The following is a 22,002-nucleotide window of genomic DNA, read 5'->3' as shown; positions in this document are numbered from 1 at the left end:
TGCCGTTTGTTGGAAATTGTGAATTTCCATTTGCTAAAATGATTTTCAATGAAACAATATTTAAATGGCATTAGGTTTAATGAGTACATAGGTTTGCTACTACTAGGAAACTATAAAGTGTGTTTGCAAGTAAAATAATTATAGCTTAGTATAAAATCAACAAATTTGCCAAGTTCGATCAAATTATACCCATTAACAAGCCAACTACAACATTTTACAATATTCTCATAAGAATAACATGGGAATTTTAAATTAACAACTTTTTGAATTTTCTCCATAACCAATCACCGTACCAAAACACTTTGATATACTAAATTATTTGTTTTTTAAGCTCTTTAAAAAGGTCTGGAGAAAAATTGATAAATTCATTGTTTCAAGAGTAAAAAATGAGAAAAACCCATTTTTTGGTTTGGGGAACTTTAATTTAGTTAGGCCCGATTGTTACTTTTCAATGACTTCTGTGATCCCCTAATTAAATCAGTGACTTAGGTAGACAGACACCTTGCTAAACACCTCGTTAGTCATCACTTCCACCCTCCAACTGAGCTTGCAGTTGACCCACCCGACCCTCAAATGCTGAAGTGCCAACACCTTACTTTCACGTGCTTCAACATTATTGAGGCCCTAAAGAAAGCCTCAAGCTGTGGAACATCTTTCTTTATGGCCTCAATAATAACCGGTAGACACACAACTAAATCAGAGCATGGGCTTCTCACAGCTGCCTTCAGTTCTGCAGCAATAGGACCAATGCTCCTATGACAAAATTGTTAATAATGAACTAACATAAAAATAATACACTTGTGTTCATAATCAAATCAAAACCTGCTATGAAAATGAAAAGGATGAAGTACAGAAATAATACACATTAGCATCAAACAAATTTATTACTTTTTAGAGTCCTTAACACATCTTTCGTAACTATAACTTAATGTATTAGACCCAAGTGTTGTGTTGATCATTTGTGTTAAAGTCTATCTTAGAGTACTTAAATGTATCCTGAAACAAATTGCCAAAAATGTGAAATATTACCAATCAAAAAGTACATAATATTTCAAAGAGTTTATATGAAGCAGCTATAATTAACGTAAGTATCAAAGTATCAAGAACAAAATGCAATGTTTGTTTTTTATTCAAGTTCTAAAAGCATATAATTGACTGAGGCCTTGCAGGATTAATTGAGACATTAATATACTAAGAAAAAGAAAAATCACAAATACACCAAACAAATACCTGAACTCAATAATATCAAGATATTGAAACTAAATAATTTTTGTTTGCCTTTCCTAAATGTAGAATTGGGAAGAATTGAGAATCAAGAATGTCAATCAACCTTAAAACCGAATTAGTACTACAAATAAAATATAAAATCAATGCTTTTTTCAACAGACAAAAAAATTCTATAAGCATAATAAGGTTTAACACACAAACAAGTTCACTTATGATCTACTGTTGCAACAGATGCATTCGGATACTGGATACTGATAAATTACTTAATCTTTTTTGTTGTTAACGTAACTTAAATATTTTCAACATACTATAGGATAATCGTAAATAGTTTATTTTTCTATGGACATACGGTTATATCTTGACAAAATGGAAACAATTCACGTAAAAAAGACATTCTCAATGTATATTGAGAATACTGTTAACAAAATGGGTAAAACAACATACAAAACATTGCTATTTTGGAAGATGTGTCAAGACTTTTTCACAGTTTTGAGCATCACACAGCCTGCAAATGCCATAGCAACAATAACAGCTAACACTTAAAAGTCGGCTCATAAAAAATGCTTCACATTTAGAATATTCCGATTTACAACTATCATATGGCTTATTCGGAGGTACCTTATAAAAGATGTGTGTTACATTAATAGAGGGCACTTAATAGATACTAAAGGACTAGTAAGTCTACAATCTTACGCTAGTCCCGGCTTTTTTTGTCCCAATCTGATAGAGACAAAGTAAAACTATTAGACAAACATTGAGGTTACAAGAATCGACAATGTCATAACGATATTATTGGTCATAGCTTACACGATTACCTTCATTAATACACTCTCCTTTATTTGAAAGGAACTTCAACATTCAATATAAAATATAATTTATATAATCTTCAAAACATGTACCGATGCTCGATTGGTAAAAAATTAATGATGTAAAACATAATCGTTTGTAAATGTTATTAACGATATTACAAAAAAATCTATTGATATAAAAACTATTTAAAAACTAATAACAAGCCAATATTCAAATTAATTGATTCTCCACACCTACCTATGTAAATACTTAATAGGCCTACGGAGCTTAAGTTTACCGATGGGCAATGATTACTATACATAATATTATTTTAACTACGTGTTTGGACCATTATTATACTTTAATGTCAAATGTACCTGATTTTTAAAGGTAATAAGACAAATTTAATGTGAAAGAAACAACTAAGAACAAGTTCAACTATTTAAATAATAAGTACTTAGTCAAATTTTAGTGGGTATTATTTTTGAATGGCCTTGTCTGTTAATTTTCTACTACTCCTTAATCAGCTTAAAAGAACATGTTTCATTTTGGCCGTTTATAATGATTGTCGGTAGTGGCTGTTGAATGTGGGATGGAAGTATGTGACAATGACTTAAGACTGTATTTACTAAATACTATGGATTCTCGGGATTGGCCAGCTGAGTCCAGTATCAGTTACCAGCAAAAAAAAAAAAAAAAAAAAAAACAATCAAAATCCTGTTTACAGATTAAAGTTCCCTAACACAGAGCTTTGGGAATTCACAGCAGCCCATAATAAATATAATTAAACAATCAAGATACAAAGGTAATAATAATGTTAATTGTCCTGAACACTGTCACACTGATTATAATCACTATTTACAATAACATGTTAACCTCATAACTGACAAGAAACCAGCCTACAAACACAATTTCTATTATCTGTTATAGGCTACTGAGTAAACCTTAGTACGTTATATTATGTTTAGATACATACATAATCACCTTTTTACTGCAATTTAATAACATGTATAATGATGATAATATACATTTTGTACATATTTATTTTCTTATTCTGCTTGGCTATCAACATTAAACACACATCAACCAGTCTGAGGATCACTGATTTAGAAACAAGTAAGTGTATAATTTGTTTACTAAAAAAATAAATAGTATAAGGGTAAAATTACAGAAATGCACGGGAGAGAAATAATGTATCATTAACATAGTGACTTAATCTATATAGGAGCAAAAAATCCAAAACAATTAATTAACAATAATAAGATTGATAGTAAAACTCTTGGTAAACATTTTCTTTGTATAATTGATTTCACAGACCTTTGTGATTATTTACAGCAATCAGAATTTCAGCTCAAAATCAGACCTTAAATGTTATTTTCTCTTATCAGTTTATGTTTGATATAATCTTGGCATTAGATGATACGCCAAGCTTGAGTAAATGCCAAATGCTTAACATAAGTTAACAGTTCTAGGTATTAACATACAATTAATTACTGCCAAAGGTATATCTATAAACTATATACTGTTAGGCTAACTACTTACAGATGGTAATCTTAAGTCAGCAGTAAACATTGAGAGTTTACAAAATATGCAAGTGACATTTATTGTTAATAACCTTGGGGTGATAAGGCTAGGATTTGAGATAAAACTACTATCAGACAAAAATAAAAATATATCTCCTTTCAATGATTAATTCTTAATATTATGTTCAGGATTATAATATACAACCTAATCAAAAAGCAATGGTAATTTGAATAAGTCCATTTTCTATCTAACAATCTATATACATACAGTTTGTAATGATTAAACTAATCTATCCATTAATCGAGAACAGTGATTTTACAACCTTACGACAATGACTACTTTCGAGCAAATATGGAAACTTAGAAAATACTGATTTGATATCTAAACACTCAATAAGTTACTAACACGATCGAACATTGACTTTGTTTCTCAAAATTGAGGTATGAAACACCAATATTGGAATGCTTACTAAAGTTACAAAAATCAAACATAAAACAAGTACAACCATAATATTTGGTGTTGGTTCACAATATCATTTTTGTCTATATGAAGGAAAATTTAAGTAACAAGAGTCAATAAAACATATAAAATACGGAGATTAAGTTGGTGTTTCTAAAGCATATACCACATATCACAGATGACGAATAATCAAAACTGACCAGTCACCAACAGCAGCGTACAGAGTTCAAAACACATCACTGATCTTAAAATATTATACTTTATATACTTAAGTGAAGAGCTTTTATCCTAATGATTATATTGGTTTGAAGACATAAAAAAACAATCAAATTCTGCTTCGGCTATTGTAAAATAACACAAGAGTCGAAAAGGTAAGATAATATAAATTTAACATAAATCAGGTTGAAAACAAAATAAGGTATAAACACTTGGCAATAAAATATAATAATAAAGAATATAAGAAAGAAAACTACTTCAGAAATTTTTTTTTGATAAACGATTTAAAAAAATCCTACGGTATAACTTATAAGACTCATAAAGGCATATATGGATGTATCAAATTAAGGATAAAGTAGAATCTCTTAGAAAACAAATCAAACTAAAGCTAAATACTTAAACAGTGTCCATTGTGTCTTCATACATTACAATTACTATGATGTTATGATCAATTCCATGATTTGTCAGTCAGCCATTTACTTAGAACACTAAGTACTGTGTTAAAATCTGTAAAACATAACCTACATAAGATTTTAAATTACTTTGGAATTCTATAAAATTGATCATTCATAAAAAATAAGTAAACCCTACCTTGTTTAATAATATCGTTTGTAATCTGAGATTGTGCGACAGATTACACAGGATGTCCAGTTTGACGTACAACACTTAAAGCTAACTAACAGATACACGATTTCTTTTAGTCATATTCTTAAAATATAAAATTTTTAACAAACATAATCTCAGCACACTGATTCAATAATAAATACTAGTGATCGAAGGCAGCACAATCAAACTAAGTAACAAAGATAAACATGAGCGTATGACTCATGAAAGTCATACACCAAATTAAGATACGATCGCAAAATATACATAAAAACTATTTATAGGTTGTTTTGGTGTGATTGTTTTGGTGGTCAGAGACGATTACGCAAAGTACATGACCTTCTTGGTGTCTGCGTGGACTGTGATAGCCCGTGCCATGGCTCCGGGAGTGCGGTCTTCACTACAGCCTGACTGGTGAGAGCCCTCCCCGCTGCAAAACAGATAGAACATGGCTGGGTGATTATTGTGCTAGTCTATTTGGTGATGCTAAACTGGACCCAGTTGACCTTTATCAATGCAGGTTAATAAATTATCCTAGATACAAGCTGGTCTGTCTGTGGATCACCTCACACGATTCTACACTCATCTTGCAATCATATTCAACATTGAACAAGTACCAAGGCGGCGAAACTGTCTCATAACTAATGATAGTTAAAATGAATAGAATACCCAAACGTTATTTTGGCTTAAAGGTTTTAGCTGTTGAAAATAGACTGTTCGGGAATGTGGAGATAGATTTGGTGTCATAAATTAAATATGTTTGGGTAGTGACCATAAACAAGACGTATTTATTCCCCAATTGAATAACATTAGATTTAAGAGTATGTACTTAGGGTTGCTGCTACAGGGAGGTTAAAAAGTGTTTACAGGGTGGCTAGTGAAATCACATTGAAAAATTCCCTGACTTTTCCCTGACAGTTCCATGATTTTTTTAAACTTTCCCTGATCGACAAATTCAAAATTACAATTTTAATCCTAATCAATTCTTCAAAAGGACTAATCTTTATCTGAAGAATATCTTATGTTTCAAAAAAATATATGAAGTCTACAGATACAGGCTAGCTTATATTCAAACTTTGCAACTTGCATTAATAAAATTAAACTGAGTTTGATAAGATGATATGCAGTTTATAACAAAATTTAATTTGTACAAAAATACAAAATTTATTTGTAGAGACATATTTTTTAGTTTTCACCCACATGGCATACGTACTCTCACCAGATCGACCTTTCCTAACAATTATAAAAATTATTTTAAACATTTTAAAATTTTCCCTGACTTATGACAAAATTCTCTGACTTTTCCAGATATTTAATATTCCCTGACATTTCCAGGTTTTCCAGGTCACTAGCCACCCTGTGTTATTTTGACAAAATAAATAGGAGTACAGGAAATATGGAAATATGGGAAATATGATACAGGATGAAATGAATAAATTTGCCAAATTTGATTAACTTATTCATAAACAAGCAAATGGCAACAGTTTTTTTTTCCTCAAAGAATAACATGGGAATTTTAAATGTGTTTTTTTAAGCTCTACAAGATTGTCTTGATGAAAATAGGACATTTCTCTGTAATAAGAGGAAAATTTTGAGAAAAATAATTTTTGAACATTTTGAAACCCCAAAGCACCACGTTCTCATGACCTGATCTTGCTCGTTCGGAACTCATTCAAGTTCAAGTTTATCCCACCCTGTAGTGTATTTCATATAGTATAATCTGCTGAGTATGATCACTGTAAATGTAATACCATGATCTCAATGTACACCTTCAAGCCAAATGTCATCAAAATCGGACAAAAACTACTCGAGTTATTGTGTTCAGGGACACATATGTATCTCTTCTATATAGCAATTTGGACGAACAGTGTTTTTGGCCTCTGGAGACATCAAAATGAGAACAGTGCCCCCTTTGGTAATTGCTACTTCCCTATAGGGAAATTCGCTAAAACATGGATAGCAAGGAACCAAGCTATTCTACAGTACCTGTCATGTTCCTTCTCCACGAGGTGGTAGCGAGCGCGGAAGGCCACCAGGTGAGCATAGTACGCAGGCGCAGGGATGGAGACTGAGCGAGTGCAACGCACGTATGTGTGACACAGCTGGTAGGTCAGACACTGTAACTCGTCAGAGTCAAAGTGGTTGTCATCCCACAGTACATGGTAGTGGCTCGGCCGACTGGTACCCTACACAAACACATCACCACTTATAACCACAAACTAAAACAACATACTGAACCGTACCTTAAATAATGTTATCATTTTTATAGCCTCCAAAATTGCTGAAATCAAGGCGATATCTTAAGTCCAAACAATTCTTCTTTAAGTACAAGGGCTATGTAAAGATTTTGGGATTATTATCCCATCATCAGGTCTTCTTGTCATCGTTGAAACATTGTCTTTGCAGTTTGGATATACAACATCAAAATACATGGCTAAATCAAAATATTTAATATTAATTTAAACTTTTTAAACTAACTTATAGGCTATAAAGCCAGGTCGGCGATAAAATCTATCAGATATTTTTTGGATGTTTTTAAGTATCAAACTGACAAATCTGTGAAGAGTGTGAAAGTTTTTAAACCTGATGATGGAATAATAGTATCAAAATATGTACATAGTACTTAAGGTAAAATTGCTTTAATTAAAGATAAATGATTAACTCGTTAAATAAATAAATAAATAACTTAAATAGATAAATTCTTTAACTTTTAAGGTGAGTTTCAATAAATAGGAAAATGCAGAGACAAAATCTTGATTAATAAATGTAATACGATTTGTACCTGAATACCCTGATGACTGCAGAGGTAGAAGTCAAACTCTGTGGGATGAGTGATGCCCACGTCTACAGTGGTGCCTGCAGGTATGTTACCAGACTTGCCTGACTGCTCCTTCTTGTCAGCACAGAACAGCCTACAAACAACACAATGTAACACTAGCAAAACCTTGTATTGAACCATACTGTCTCTAAATAAACGTTTAAAGCAGGCTATTATCTGCAATGTTAGCACATTCCTAATCATAAATGAAATAGCCGAAATGGTATGAACAAACTGACACATACTTTCTTCTACTAGCTTGACATTCAAATTGAACATCCTAATACTTTTATGAACAAAAAATTTAACACAATTATACTGGGTAACTGGAGGGGTATAATTACAGGAACCAAAAGAGAAGTGACAGCAAGTAACATGGAAAATAAAATAATAAATAATATCTTAAAATAATAAACGTCAACATCATTGACATAATCAAACACACCCTAATCAAGCTGTTATTGTTATCTCAATTTATCTATTTTAAATCTGGTTGAATATTGTTGTTTGAATTACTTATTATTAGGGATGGTAGGGTCCCGAAATTATACTACTAGATATTTCAATTACAATAACTCTGCTGTTAGAAAAAATATTTTGAGATTGTAAATAAATCTTCAGAAGCTGTTTGATATCAACAAAATTAACATTGCGAAATTAAAATTTAATAAAAGTAACATTGTTCTTATGGCGGGCAAATCCAAGATGGATGTTAGCTTCCATGGACTCCCTTGGAGAACAATTCAAAACTACAAAGAACATTTCTAATCTCAGTATACTCGATATTAAAATTATAATCACTTCGATGTTAAAAAACATATTTTTGGAAGATAAATAACTCTTCAGCAGTTGTTTGGAATCATCAAGATGACCACTAGCCTACAAGGACTCTTAAGATACATTACAATGAGTATAAAAATGCCCATTGCCAGTTTTCCCATTAACACTGTGCAGCAGCAGATAATGTAAATGACAGTGAGTGATTCCCCAGATTTAAGATTTTCATCATTAGTTCGAGACAATATAACTGAGTTAGCCAAATACCTGGTGTGATGTCTCTTCTGGACCACAATGAAGGTGATGCCGGGCCTGTAGTCGCCCTCTATCTTGATACATGCCTCTCTGATGGCCGTCAGCTCGTGTTGCAGCACGTGCAGGAACTGACCCTCGGACACACCGTCTCTGTACAAGATGATGCGGTGTGGCTTGTATCCTCCTGTGCTCTTGTAGAACATGATCAGCAACTCCCTACACAAGATGACAATTTGAAACAAAGCCCAACTGAAACCAGCGATGTAGTTTTATACCCCTACTACTATTTAATTGGTTGATTGATTAATATCGGTTCCAGCCAGCGCAACAATTAGTCTCGTCATAGTAGCTGATAGATAAGAGTAAAAATTGACACAGCCAAGTTTGAATTGTGTCGTGTGAATAATTTTCTGTGGAATGGTGACTACACCCTATTGAAATCCATTGCCAATTGATAGACAAGTATGGGAAAAAATAAAAATGTGTATAACGTGGACGTTAAAATATGTTAACAGAAATGGCTTAAGGAGTTAACAGCCATCCAAATTTGCGTCTACGTTGACTGCGGGTGCCCATCAGTTCCCATCGAGACTGAGATAAAAGTAGAAACTTGAGTTGCTGATTGGCGTGTTTAAGATTTCCAAGATTTTCTGTACTAGGTATTCATGGAGACTTCCTCCATTAATTTTCCTATACTCAGTGACTCAAAAGAGCGACCGGCCTCCACCGTGCAAAACATCGTAAATGTTTCCCAAAACTCTCTCCACCCATTACGCACAATTTAAAACTTTACTCCATTTACATCCCTCAGCTAGTAATAAGACTTAAAACCATCAAATAGAGATATATCTTAAAAATCACTGAAAAGTTAAAAATGAAAGTTATTTATATTTGATAAGAGCATTGACATTTCTTCACCTCATTGTCGGCTACCATGCTGAAACTAATCGTCACACAGCTTTAGCTAGCTTTCTTCTGTGACTGGGGCTTGTTGGATATATCAATTTATGGACAGCCATCGTACAAATGACTTCAATACAGTTTACTGATAGGAGAACATAGCCTTATTTGACAAATACATCAAACTTGTCTAGCGTTCAGGACATAATAATGATACACACCTGACCATTGAGCTGAGCTCCTGTATGATCTCCTGCCTATGTTGTTGTACTCGGACAGTGGCAGCGTAACGGCTTGGATGTGCGTCCATGGACCCGACCACAGCGGCTATTGACGGCTTCTTGTTGTCACCAGCTGGTGGGTGTGTTACATCCGCACCCAAGAATATCACTGGCTCATTGAACACCTAAAAACACACAACTATGTAGACAAGTAAGGGAGGATGGTTGAAATTAAAATATATAAGTTAGGCCTAGGATAATGATGCAACAAAGGGCACAACGATCTAAGTTTGCTTTCTCTTTTTATTGAGATAACAGAACTACTTGAATAGAAAAGAGTGAGAGCCAGCTAGCTTACCTTGGAAAGAGTCTAGAAAGGGATTACTTAGGGAGAAAGTGTGACACTAGACAAAGTACACCAAAGGTCCAGGGGTGGAATATTGTAGGTTTGCTGTGTCTTCTTTGGGTACTAAAGTCCACCCATAAATTGTGGATATTTATCTGTGATGCGATACTACTTGGTGTGGATTAACATCTGCACTAGTGTGTACTACGACTATTGGCAGTACTATCCTGATAATAGGACCAATTTGTAAATTTAAATTACATTGTGGTTCGGATTCCACTATAAACTGTATGTTCCTAATAAGTTGCCATTAGCTGTATGGGCTATTAATTAACAGGACTGTCCAGGGAACATGTCGGCCTTAGTCAGTGAAAAGACTACCAGATCGTGCCACTCATCCTACACTCATCTTCATTCATACTTGGACTAAAATACTTTTATTCGTATGGTCGCCACTTCAGTTAAAAATATCAAAGTAAAGTATGAAATATCCCTTTATTATCAAAATCCGAATCCTGGAAACTTGCCTTTCCTTAGGAAAACTTGAATGTAGGGATGGTCAAGTCTCGAAATTTCGGGAAATTTTCAATCTCGTTACACGAGACAAGATTACTTTTTGGCCGAGATTTTTATCGAGACGAGAAAAAAAAAAAAAAAAAAAAAAAAAAAAAATTAAAAACGCCTGCAGAAAGTCAATGCAATACCCGCAATACAGGAGCGTGTTGTAGTTGCGTTTCCTTTTCGAAGGCGTTCTTATTTAATTAATTCTTTTAATGTAAATATTACTTTAATTCTTTTAATGTAAATATTACTTTCATTATTTTAATAATATTACTTTAATAACATTTGAGAAGTTTTGTTAAGTGTAAGCAGTGTGAGGAATGTTTTATTACTATAAAAAAAGTCAAAACAAGTTACTATTTTATAAAAATTAATATTGCTTTTATTTTATGATTTATTTTATTTTAGGATAAGTTGAACTCTATCCTAACTGATATCACCATGTTTCCTAATCGTAGGCATTTTTAATAAGTTAGGCGTGATTAATAAAAAAATGTTATGCTGATGTTATTTAATGAAAGATTGTAAATATTCTTGCCTATTATCATTATTTTAGTATTTAAACAGTCATCTAACAATGTTACAAAATCAGGTAAAAATTTCGAACGTGCATTTCCCGTTGTGTATGAGAAGAGAAATCTCGTCTCGAAATTTTATGAGAAATAAAAAATCTCGTCTCGTCTCGTCTCGAACTAAAAATCCAATCTCGTCCATCCCTACTTGAATGTATGAAAAAAAACATCATTATGGCACAAGAAACACAATGTAACATGGTGGAAGAATGTTGATAACAAGCAGCATATTAGAATGTTACCTTGGGCCTGATGCTAGGCACCAGAATACTATTGATGCCTCCCAGCTTGACGTTTATCTTGAGACAAAGGTTGGACAGAGTCTGTGGTGAGGTCTTGTTGACATTCTTGGCCTGAACACACTGAGTGGCCATACCCAGCACTGTGTCTCCCACACGCTTCACCTCGGCTACACACAACAACAGGTACCATTACCAACCATGTAATACTGTAAACCCATAATATCAACATCACCGTCTCCCGTCGGCGCAATATTGAATATCTTCTTTAGTAGTGGAAACATTACCCTGGATTGTGGCAAAATCCTGGCCGATAAGTGGGCATGTGTAGGAAAACCTGAGGAAAAGTTTATGTAATACCGCGCAAAACTGGGTTTTCAAGTTAATTAGTACTTGATTTACAAGCAAATCATGATTTTTGCTGGAGCTCTAGTTTTCCTGGAGTAGGCTGCATGAATGGCAATCTTGGGCGTCACTGACAGCCACACACTGGACAGACAGAAATAGAGAAACTTTATACTATGCAATGTAACAAAAACTAACATTTCACTTCATGATTCTTCGCAATGAGCTGAAAAAAACCTTGTTCAGCAGACAAATAACTTCACTTACCATAAACTGGAGTTTTCCCAGGTAGAACGACAACGACTAGTTGGAGTGACTGGAATGAAGACTTGAGATAGCGGAACATGGGCTCTACCTGGTCTGGACCCGTGGCGTATTTACCTGTATAAAACACATTGTTAAGGAGTTGGGTTTTAAAGTTAATTTTGTAAAGTGTACAACTAGGTTTGTTTGTTAAAAAATTTGTGCTCGGTTTCTAGTAGATTGTTGTTTTGTCGTACAACAAATAACTTACAAAACTTAAGCTTTTTTAAACCAATTACATTACTGTACTCATTGTTGTGGCTTGCCCATGAACTAACAAGACAAAATATAAATAGTGGTTTATTTACCTTTTATTTTTGTCCCAGCGATGTTACTACAACCAATGGTGGGTGTTTCATCAGAACTTAGATAACAATGTAGAGAAAGCTTCATTATATTATGCACAGCAACCTTTCAATAGTAAATGAATTGACTTACAGAAACAAGGCTGTCCGATGATTGGCATGCCGGCATCATTACTGATCTTCTGCAGCTGTTGGGTGAAATTCCTACAGCAAACAATGAACAATAGTATAATTAATTATAAGCTATAATAAAAATTAACTTTAGTATAAAAATCTATAGGTTTAGAAATCAAATACAAAGTGACAATAAAAGCTTTGACTATAGATGGGACTAGACATTCCATTCCCATATTAAAGTTGTAGCAAATTTTTAGAATAAAAATTCTGTTGTTTCCAAAGACACCTGATGTCACAAATACTTATTTCTGTCAACTGTCATTAACTTTTAAACCAAGCAAAACAGAATGGTCAACTTATTGTATTGTCTAGTATCTTTTATGCCACATCAACCGACACAGTGACAAAACCTAAGGCCGCGGCTCCACTTGCCGTAGATTGCCGCGCTGCAAATTGTAGCTTGTCAGTTGAGGAAATGGGAATGCAGCGATCAAACGAAGGTGGCTCCACTAGCGACATTCTGCAGCGCGCTACATTTTACGGCGCGCCGTAGAATGTAGCGTCGCGCGGGAATGGAACTCGGACCATTTTCGCGCTACATTTTGCAGCTAACAGGCGGCTCCACTAGCTGTAGATTGTAGTGCCGCGTCAAGTCAGTGTACGTAGAAGACACACGCTACAATCAGTATAGACTTTTTATTGTCCTTAGTTTTTTTATTTTTGTGGATTGGTTTGTAATCAATGGAGCCTGAACTGTACTGTGAAATTATTATATTAGAAATTATTACATCGGGAGTGTGGGAATCTTGTTTTATAGAGGATGTGTAGGGGTGTCCTACTTTATATTATACAGTAATACAGTAGTGATTGGAGAAACAAATACGTGAAAACATTCAATTTGTTTTTAAATGCAGCAGTCGTACAATTGTTCCCTCTACTCCAATTGGTTCTCTTAGTTTGGTATCCTTCTTCTTCAAACGTGTTGATACTGATTCTTTTAAATAATCAAATGAGTTTTGGGACATTCGATAATATTAAAAAAAAACATGTCTGAATACTTTTGTAGTGTAGTATGCGATGTGTCGAACATCCCTTCGGACTTTCCGTTGCTTAGTATTGGATGGATCCAATATCATTTTCCTGCTGTGATCGGCGTCGTCTTGATAAAGTACACTGATAACATCACTACGAATGTTAATTTGCGGCATGATCAAGGACCACGTTTACCTCGGCGCTACACTAGACAGCTAGTGGAGCCACGGTGCATGTGAGAGGACGCTGCAGATTGTAGTTCGTACTCTGGTGCTAGTGGAGCCACTAACTGTAGCGTGTAGCGCGCTACAATTTGCAGCGCGACAATTTACGGCAAGTGGAGCCGCAGCCTAAGGGTGAGAACAGAATTTCAGACAGTAGTGCACTCTGTGAATTTATTGTTGAACTCTGTTCTTTTTAAATTAAATTTGGTTACAACTGATCCATGTAAATGTGAAGTCCACGTCAGAATCCAAATGTCAATAATCAAAAAGCGGAACAAAAATCTATAAAAACAGAACTCAAATTTCAAGTATATATCCATCGATTTTTAAATTTTAAACTTTCATTGCTACTCAAATCAATTCATTAGCGATTTACCTTGGAGGAACTCATAATAATTATTTTGAGACAGTTACAATTGCTTAGCTAGACAAAGTTTGAGTTTTCATTGTTCTGAGCTAGTTACCTGAGGGAGTCCTCTCGGACAGTCCGTTGTGGAGCAAAGCAAGCTATCGCCCACACTCGAATCTCCACTCCGGTGAAGAACTGTTTACCCCTCATATCCCACACTCCCTGGTTGGGCATTGCCTGCTGCTTGGTTTGAAGTACATTGCACCCCTGAAATTCCTGCTCATTCAGCAAGGAAACACATCTGTTTTAATAATCATGCCACAGCGCGTCACAACACAAATAAAATCTACCAGACCAGGGTGTCCTACAGAGAAGTAGGTTTACTTTAACACCATGTGTAGAATTAAATTTTTCTGGCTAATACCTGCTCATTTCTGTTTATAATTTAAAAATGTTTAGAGACATTTTTCAACACTACTTTCTCTGTAAAAAAACCCTGAATCAGGCATCAATAAAATAAAAATAAACTAAGCAGTTCAGTACAGTTTAAACATTCATGCACACCATGACAAAATACAGCAGGGTGCATTCCTATGATCAAGTGCATTCTACATCTAAACTTGTTGTAACCCCCTAACTGCCATGAGGTTTTCAATTGTTGATATGGCAGCCGACTACATGGATCTGCTCTCATTGTTTGTTGTGTACTTCTCTTTATAAAGTTTAAAAATACTTCCTTATAGTACTGTACTGATTAGCATATACTAGTAGAGCCTGCGATCTTTTATATAATAAATTTGACTTTACACCATATAACGTAAAATTAATTTTTCACAATTTGTCTTCTTCTCCACACATAGTTTGTGTTATAATGTATTTAGACAAGCAATATTTAATTCAGTTATTATAAATTTGATGTAATATGCATTTATAACAATGTTGCAATGTTATCGCAGTAGTATCATGCATCATTTCCCTTGGTTGAATGGAAATCTTCACAATCTCTCTCAATCCTTGAAAAATTATGTTTATTTCCCACAGTTACGGAGACATCATCATTGTCTTATCTTCTGCGATTGCCGCAAAACCGTAAACACATCCTGCGATTGTGAGGACATCAGCACTGTCTTCCGTGACCGTTCCAATATCCTAGATGTCTACGACAGTAATCTAGATATCATAATAATCTTCAACGGACACGGCAAAACCCTGGACGTATATCTTGATCGTTAGGTCATCAACATCATCTTCCAAGAGTCCACAGCCGCAGCAATAGTAGGAAACTCTACCGAAGTCATGTAGAGATCATCATCGTCTCCTCCGACCGTGAAATTCTCAACCCTATGTTTTGTGATCGTAAAGGCTCGACTTGGCTTCATTATTGAGCCGCTCGCACATCTCTAAAAACTAGTCTCTTGATGCTTGCTCACAAAGGACTTTTAAACTTATTGTTCTTCAAGAACAAGTGTCATGTTTGTTGATAATTTAACTTGAAAAACCTTTAGGAATAATTAATTAATAGTTGGATATTTATTTACAATTGGTAAGGTATTACTGTACAGTAAAAGCTTAATTATGGCAGCCAAGGGACAATGAAGTTAAATGTTCAGAGGGGCATATAGAGGTGTACCTCACTGAAAGTCTGTGTAATATTGTACAGAATATTTAAATAACTCAACATATATACATGCCAAAGAAATACAAACAATAATTTATCTTGTATAAATCATTGGAATTTTTATTTGATTTATTGAGCTCGAAAAACATTGATTTTTGATTTGATTAATTTATAACAATAACCAAGGTCAGCGAAAAGAGAAACATGATCTAAGTAATTCCAATAATGTAGGCAACATCCGAACACCTAAGGAAACGGACTAAAGCAATCCAAAGAAGGCAACCAAATTATAATAAAAAAATTAAAGATAAAAGGATTTACACAAAGTAATTCAATCACAGCATTATACAACAGATTATGTTTAAGATAGCAGCATTCATATAAATTATGCCTTTAAAATAACAATTATATGAACACCAAAACTGAAGAGTACACCTAACTTACATCCTCTCCAAGACAGACCGATGTTCAAGTGGGATGGTAAAAAACATTTATAAGACATAACTTATGCTAAGTAACACTGTTTATAGCCCCTAGACATGTAATTCAACCTGCTCTAAACAAGGCAGTTTATAAAAAATTGTTGTAAAACGGGGTTACAAAACGATTGACTGACAAAGAAAGGTTCTTCTCCCCAGTCAAAACTTATCAAATAAGGCTATTATTTAACATAGTTTGCTCCCAATGTTTACTTTGACCCTAAAAATCATTGATTGACTATTTTACTAAAATCAGTGAGATCGGATAAAATACATCATAAAGGAAGTAGGATTATAACACAAGAGGAAGGTCTGATTTGCCACCATTTATTTTTTAGACTGACTGAATCGATAAGAATTCTAGTAGGCCTCTGGTAAGAATTGTCAAAGCTCCATTCAAACGCTCATGTGAGTAAACACATTTTAAAATTATATTTCTTCAAAAAAGTAAAAGGCTTACACTGCACTTTAGTTTTAAAACCATTAAAATAATTATAAAAGCTGTACACTTTCCAAAATTGGACGTAACAAAATTTCCAAGAATGTAAGGTGATGAGTTGGTTTTGGCATGAAATCGTTGAGGGCACAATTTTAGCATTTCAGGGCACTTCAAAATTGGTGGAAACAAACTTCGACATCATATCAACGTCGAAAACAAAAGGATTTAATTGAAAATAGAAATCTGAAAAAGTATTTGTGAAATGTAAACCCCCAATAAATGAACAGATATGAGCAAACATTGGGAGGCAGCACAGTTCAACTCTAGCTGAGCACACCTGGCCTCCGAGAGTGCTGACCCTTCCTCCGTACTGCAGCTTTGGCGGAGGCAACACTCGGCCTCGCACCTCCATCATGTTGTTGCTGATAGTAAGGCCAAACTCCTGCACGTACGCATCGTTGTTGAAGTCTGCCCGTCGCACCAGGTTGTTGATCTCACGCTCTCTGCAAACAGGTTATGTCAATTAGAGGAGATCAATTAGTTAATTATTAATAGTTAATTAATTAGCTATATCACAACAGGTCACTGTTGTGAAGAGGGTAGCACACCTTAATACATTAAGCAGTTAAGGTTTGTAGTTGGTTTTATGTTCAGGTTTTATTCAGTTGTCATCCGGAGTGAGAAAAAGTAGTGGATAAAGTAAAATATTGAGTAATCAGCTATTTTTCAAACTAATACAAGTGAATGCCACCTTGAACGACAATTTCCATTATAAACTATGCAAGTCATTAGTCATAATTTTGTGTGTGTAGAATGTAAAGTTTAGTGTTTCTTGCGCCAGATTGGACACATTTCTATTTAGGTAAGACTGTTACCCTCACAAAAAATATCTTTAGGGTGACTTAACTACTGCACAGTTTTTTTTAACTATGCGAAAAGTTAAGTCTATCTGAAGATGATAGTCTACATGGAGACTGAAACATTGGCGAATGGAAGTGTTTTTCGTCACCCGAAGACTACAAGACCACAAAATGTGACTGTGGAGGTCTATCTACCTAGATCACTACACATATTGTTAGTCTTGATGAGGTTACAGTGACTTGTACTAGGCTTACCTGTCAGGGGCAGATCGTGCTGTAGCCTTGATCATAGTCGAGGTTTGCATGTCTGTCAACTTCTTAATACATCTCTGACCAGCCACGATGTTGCAAACCTGTTAAACATGAACAGTTCTCATCATCATGTCCATTCACATTCATCTCATTCACTTCCCATATTCAGATTATTTGCTATTTGTGTTTCAAATAATCTGAGTGACTGCCCATTGAGATCGTTTTAGAACAATATTTTCTTAAAATTTAGGGATTACTATCAGGACTGTAATCCTGTGTTATTGAATCGCCATGTTGCTCTGATTCTGGTGTTTATCGCATTAGACAAAGTATTGTGTAAGTTACCTCTAGTGGCAAGTATGTGTGCTTGTGCTCCTGGCCCACTTGTAGACAAGGCAAATGAGGGTATCTCAGCTTCATCTTGTATTTGTCCAGGAAGTACTTGGCCACAGTACATTCCACAGTCTGGCCGTTTTCTAACTGTAGGGGAAACCTGCAAACAAAACAAATGTAAGAGGTAAGAAATATACAAAGTCCCGGGTCCGTTAAATTTTTGTTGAAATATTTCAAATAGAGTTACAAAACTTTGCCAAAGTTACTGGACATAAGCGTCTAATTTATCACATATTCAGTGATCTGCTACTTCCTCAGGGAGACGGGCCCGCTAGGAGTCAGAAGAAAATCTTAAAGTAAACATAGGTTGACTTCTAGCGGGCGCCCTCCTGAGGAGGTAGCGTCATTGCAAATTCAATGCATCTTTGAATAGCAGGCCCCCAAGTGGATTTTGGCCCCAAAAAAGTAGGAAAAGTAGGACTTAATTATGTATAAAAATTGAACTTTTTGCTGATATAATTTATATTAAAAACCAAATTGTACTAGAATACTCAATAGTCTATCAAATAGAATAGTGTATATTATAAATACATAACCAAAGAATTCTATATATAAATTTTAAAATTATAATCAATACCTAATTAATTATTTTTATTTGAAAAAAATCACCAACCAAAAGGGTGGATAAAGTTTTAGCTGAGATTGTCCACCAAATATTCATAAGTAAAGCACAAGAGAAATGAAAATGTTAATCAGTCATTATTACAGTAATCATTAAAAAAGATTTCGGACAAGCAGCATTAAATATAATCTTAGCCTATATATTAATACATTAAATATATATTAAATATATTAAAGGATAAAAATTCATATGTTTCCCAAAGGTCAACCAGCCCTAATTTGTGTTTAAAATGGTGCTGTAAATGAGAAATTTGTTCTGTTTTTTTATATATCTTATTTAATATTTCAGACCTAAAATTAATATAAAAGTAAAATAAAATTTGTTGGGTAAAAAACAGAGGCGTGAATAATTATTTAAGTTTACAGTACGGCAGTGGCGTTAACAGAGGGCGCAATACAGGGGGGCCCAGGAGCCGAGGACCCCGGTTCGCGGGAAACGGCAAGCGAAAACCAGCGAGCAGAGAGGCCAGCGAGGCGAGTGGAGCCAAAAAATTGCAATTTATTATTAACCATTTAATAATTGTATTAAACAAGTAATGTTGTCATCGTTTTATTTTGATAGGCCTATTCAGTGATAATGAACCAAGATAACAAATTTAACATTTAAGGTTAACAACATTTATTAAGCTTGAACATAGGCCTAAGCCTTATTTTATTTTGGATACAGCTATGTTAAAAATTTTTCCCATAGTGTATCCATTAACCACATAGATTGTTTGTTACTCACGATTGCATCTGCGCAGGTCGCCGAGTGACGTTGCACACTCTGTATTTCCTGCGCATCTGACCACAGTGGGTGATCTCTATCTTGAGCCCCTTGATCTCCTTGGTGAACTTGACCCTCTGTGAGTCTGTCAGGGGTTTGCGCTGCTCATTGATGTCTCTGATGTCCAGCACTTCACACATGAACTCTATCACTGGCTGTGCCTTGTAGAAAGCGGTTGCTGACACTGTAATCAACAAACATCGTGCATGTTAGATATAGGCCTAATTGATTATTTTTCCTTCGAGTGCGACAAACCATAAAAACTACAAAATGCCAGATAGTAACTAAGACATTTCTTAAGATTAAAGCGGTCCTTTTCAGATTACCAACAGAAATTGATTAACAGCTCCACAAACTTATTTCGAGAGTCAAGGTAAGTCAGTTTACTAATTCTACAGCAACTTGAATATTATGACAGATTTGTTAGCAAACCAATTAATGCTATGATTGATGAAGACTAATTTTGATTTAGAACTAGATGCTGTTCACTGTGATGCCAGATGTAAGTTTAGGCTATTGTGTGCTCTGGTAAGTATTTTTGACATGAAAATTAATTAAATGAAACGTTGGGTTGTTTGAGTTTATTTGAGGTTTTTGAGACTTGATGGTGGTCTTTTTGTACCAGTGATGCAAACTAGGCTACCAATTTAAACTTTTTATGGTCAACATTGAGAAGAAAGGCATTTTTTATTCATAAAGCACTAAACTAACAATAAGCAAGAGTAGGTCTAACTATGCACAATAAAGTGTAACGTTTTAGAGGTATAAAAGAGACATTAGAACACATACCATCGATATTGAGCATCATCTTCCATTGGCTGGGTCGCACAGACTGATGGAATCCAAACCACACCTCCCTGCCACCACCTAGGGGGTGATAGTAGCCGTCGGGAGAGGAGAAGAACGAGCGTCCGACTGGCGTGTAGGTCATCGAAGGGAGGTGACGCATTACCACGTCTAGCGCCTGCAATTGGCATTTATTAGCATTTGACAATTGTGGAGTAATATTTTGGGAATGTAAACTTCATCAATAAACATATGTTAACAAAAGATATATGTCAATTGAGCTGCATTTGATACTACAACCAACGATAATTCTAGAAATTATTTGCTGGAGCACTATGTTTTCTGGTGAAAATTTGTATGACAGTTGTTAAATGTGATCACAGAGCAATTTGCCACAAGAAAGCACCGTAGACTGGGATTTCAACGGCCATTATGGATGTTAGTTTTGAAGCAATAGGTGAGTTGATGGCTCAGTTGGTAGCGACACAGACTTCAGGCCCAAGGCAGCGATGTCGTGGGTTCGGATCCTGGTCACTGCCCCAATCATTTTATCAGTACAGTTCACCTTCAAACTGTACCGGCTCACCCCTTGCTTTGCTGGATACGCTCCACACACAGATCTGTAGTCTATGTGTATGGGCAAATGTAAGGTTAAAAGAGGCTACCAACCTCTTAAAAAAATGTAAGAGATAGGCCCAATCAATTGTCTGAGACAAAGGACTTAATTTAATTAACACCTAAAACAAACAATGGATGACTTTGATGCATCCATGTAAGATATGTCATCTTACAAAAAACACAAGGCCTGTTTATTTGGTGTTGTATACAATCTCCAGTAGGAACGGCTACAGCTCCAGGTGGAGCTACTGGTTATGTTGGTGAAATCGGATCTTTAGTCCGGAAAATGTAGAAATAACATAACAAAGAAACATAGATATATTTAAAATTTAAGGAGTTGAAACTGCTACCAGACAATAAAACTTACCAAAATGGCATCAAATGGTATTTGTCGGGTACGTCCCTCTAGAGCCTCTTCCAGTGCAAAGAGCGATACCTGTGGATGAAAATACAGGGTAAATTAGATATACTTTTAGGTCTAGAATTAATTTTCACGTTGTAATAAGTACTAAAACAAAATTCAAAGTGGTTAGTGCATTCTTGCTGTTAAAAGTGGTTTAACAATACAAAATTAAACAAGAACTAACTACGGTAAACATAAACAGTATTTAAAGGTCACCCTTACCTGAGCCACCCACTTGATGGCTACACGGAACACTCTGTCCTTCCCTTCCCCAGGCAGGGTCACCTCAAGTTCCATTCTGTCGTTTCCGATTGGCAGCGGATCTCTGGTGTAGAGGTTGTTCCTCCCATCAAACACAGGTTTAAGGTTACCGAAAATTTTGCTATAAGCGTGAACCATTGTTTCGATAATTTCTCGATTTACTTTCCTAGGACACTTGTCAGGTTGAATGTTTATGTCGTAGTGATGTACAAATCCACGTGGCATAGAAATTTGGAAATGATTAGCTCGAAGAACAATAGGCCTTCCCTCTCGGCCCAGGTTAGGTCGCCGTGGGCAGTTGAACACTGAAAAGGTATTGCAGGA

General features: G+C 35.0%; 1 protein-coding gene across 4 annotated transcripts in view; it reads right to left on the bottom strand.

The window, feature by feature from the left end:
• Positions 1–865: 865 nt before the first annotated feature.
• LOC128990780 (protein argonaute-2-like) overlaps positions 866–22,002 on the bottom strand; it is a 54,800-nt gene continuing 33,663 nt past the window's right edge. For 2 of the 4 annotated variants that reach the window (XM_054413356.1, XM_054413358.1), the window contains 16 exons: positions 21,640–21,983; positions 21,382–21,450; positions 20,400–20,574; positions 19,572–19,794; positions 18,176–18,323; positions 17,834–17,931; positions 17,056–17,221; positions 14,298–14,449; positions 12,594–12,664; positions 12,120–12,233; positions 11,511–11,677; positions 9,790–9,974; positions 8,681–8,884; positions 7,601–7,730; positions 6,805–7,004; positions 866–5,248 (listed from right to left, as the gene is read on the bottom strand). In XM_054413356.1, coding sequence (XP_054269331.1) covers positions 5,140–5,248; positions 6,805–7,004; positions 7,601–7,730; positions 8,681–8,884; positions 9,790–9,974; positions 11,511–11,677; positions 12,120–12,233; positions 12,594–12,664; positions 14,298–14,449; positions 17,056–17,221; positions 17,834–17,931; positions 18,176–18,323; positions 19,572–19,794; positions 20,400–20,574; positions 21,382–21,450; positions 21,640–21,983 — 2,555 coding nt within the window. In that variant the 3' untranslated portion in view covers positions 866–5,139. Of the gene's footprint in view, positions 5,249–6,804; positions 7,005–7,600; positions 7,731–8,680; positions 8,885–9,789; positions 9,975–11,510; positions 11,678–12,119; positions 12,234–12,593; positions 12,665–14,297; positions 14,459–17,055; positions 17,222–17,833; positions 17,932–18,175; positions 18,324–19,571; positions 19,795–20,399; positions 20,575–21,381; positions 21,451–21,639; positions 21,984–22,002 lie in introns of all 4 variants that reach the window. The other 2 variants (XM_054413355.1, XM_054413357.1) reach the window with 1 other exon arrangement.

This window comes from Macrosteles quadrilineatus, unplaced genomic scaffold, assembly GCF_028750875.1.
Source record: "Macrosteles quadrilineatus isolate MER2022 unplaced genomic scaffold, UCM_ALF_1.0 Scaffold_3__2_contigs__length_128488019, whole genome shotgun sequence".
Taxonomy (NCBI): domain Eukaryota; kingdom Metazoa; phylum Arthropoda; class Insecta; order Hemiptera; family Cicadellidae; genus Macrosteles; species Macrosteles quadrilineatus.
The sequence above is the reverse complement of the archived record's forward strand: the minus strand, read 5'-3'. Positions and strand labels throughout refer to the sequence as shown.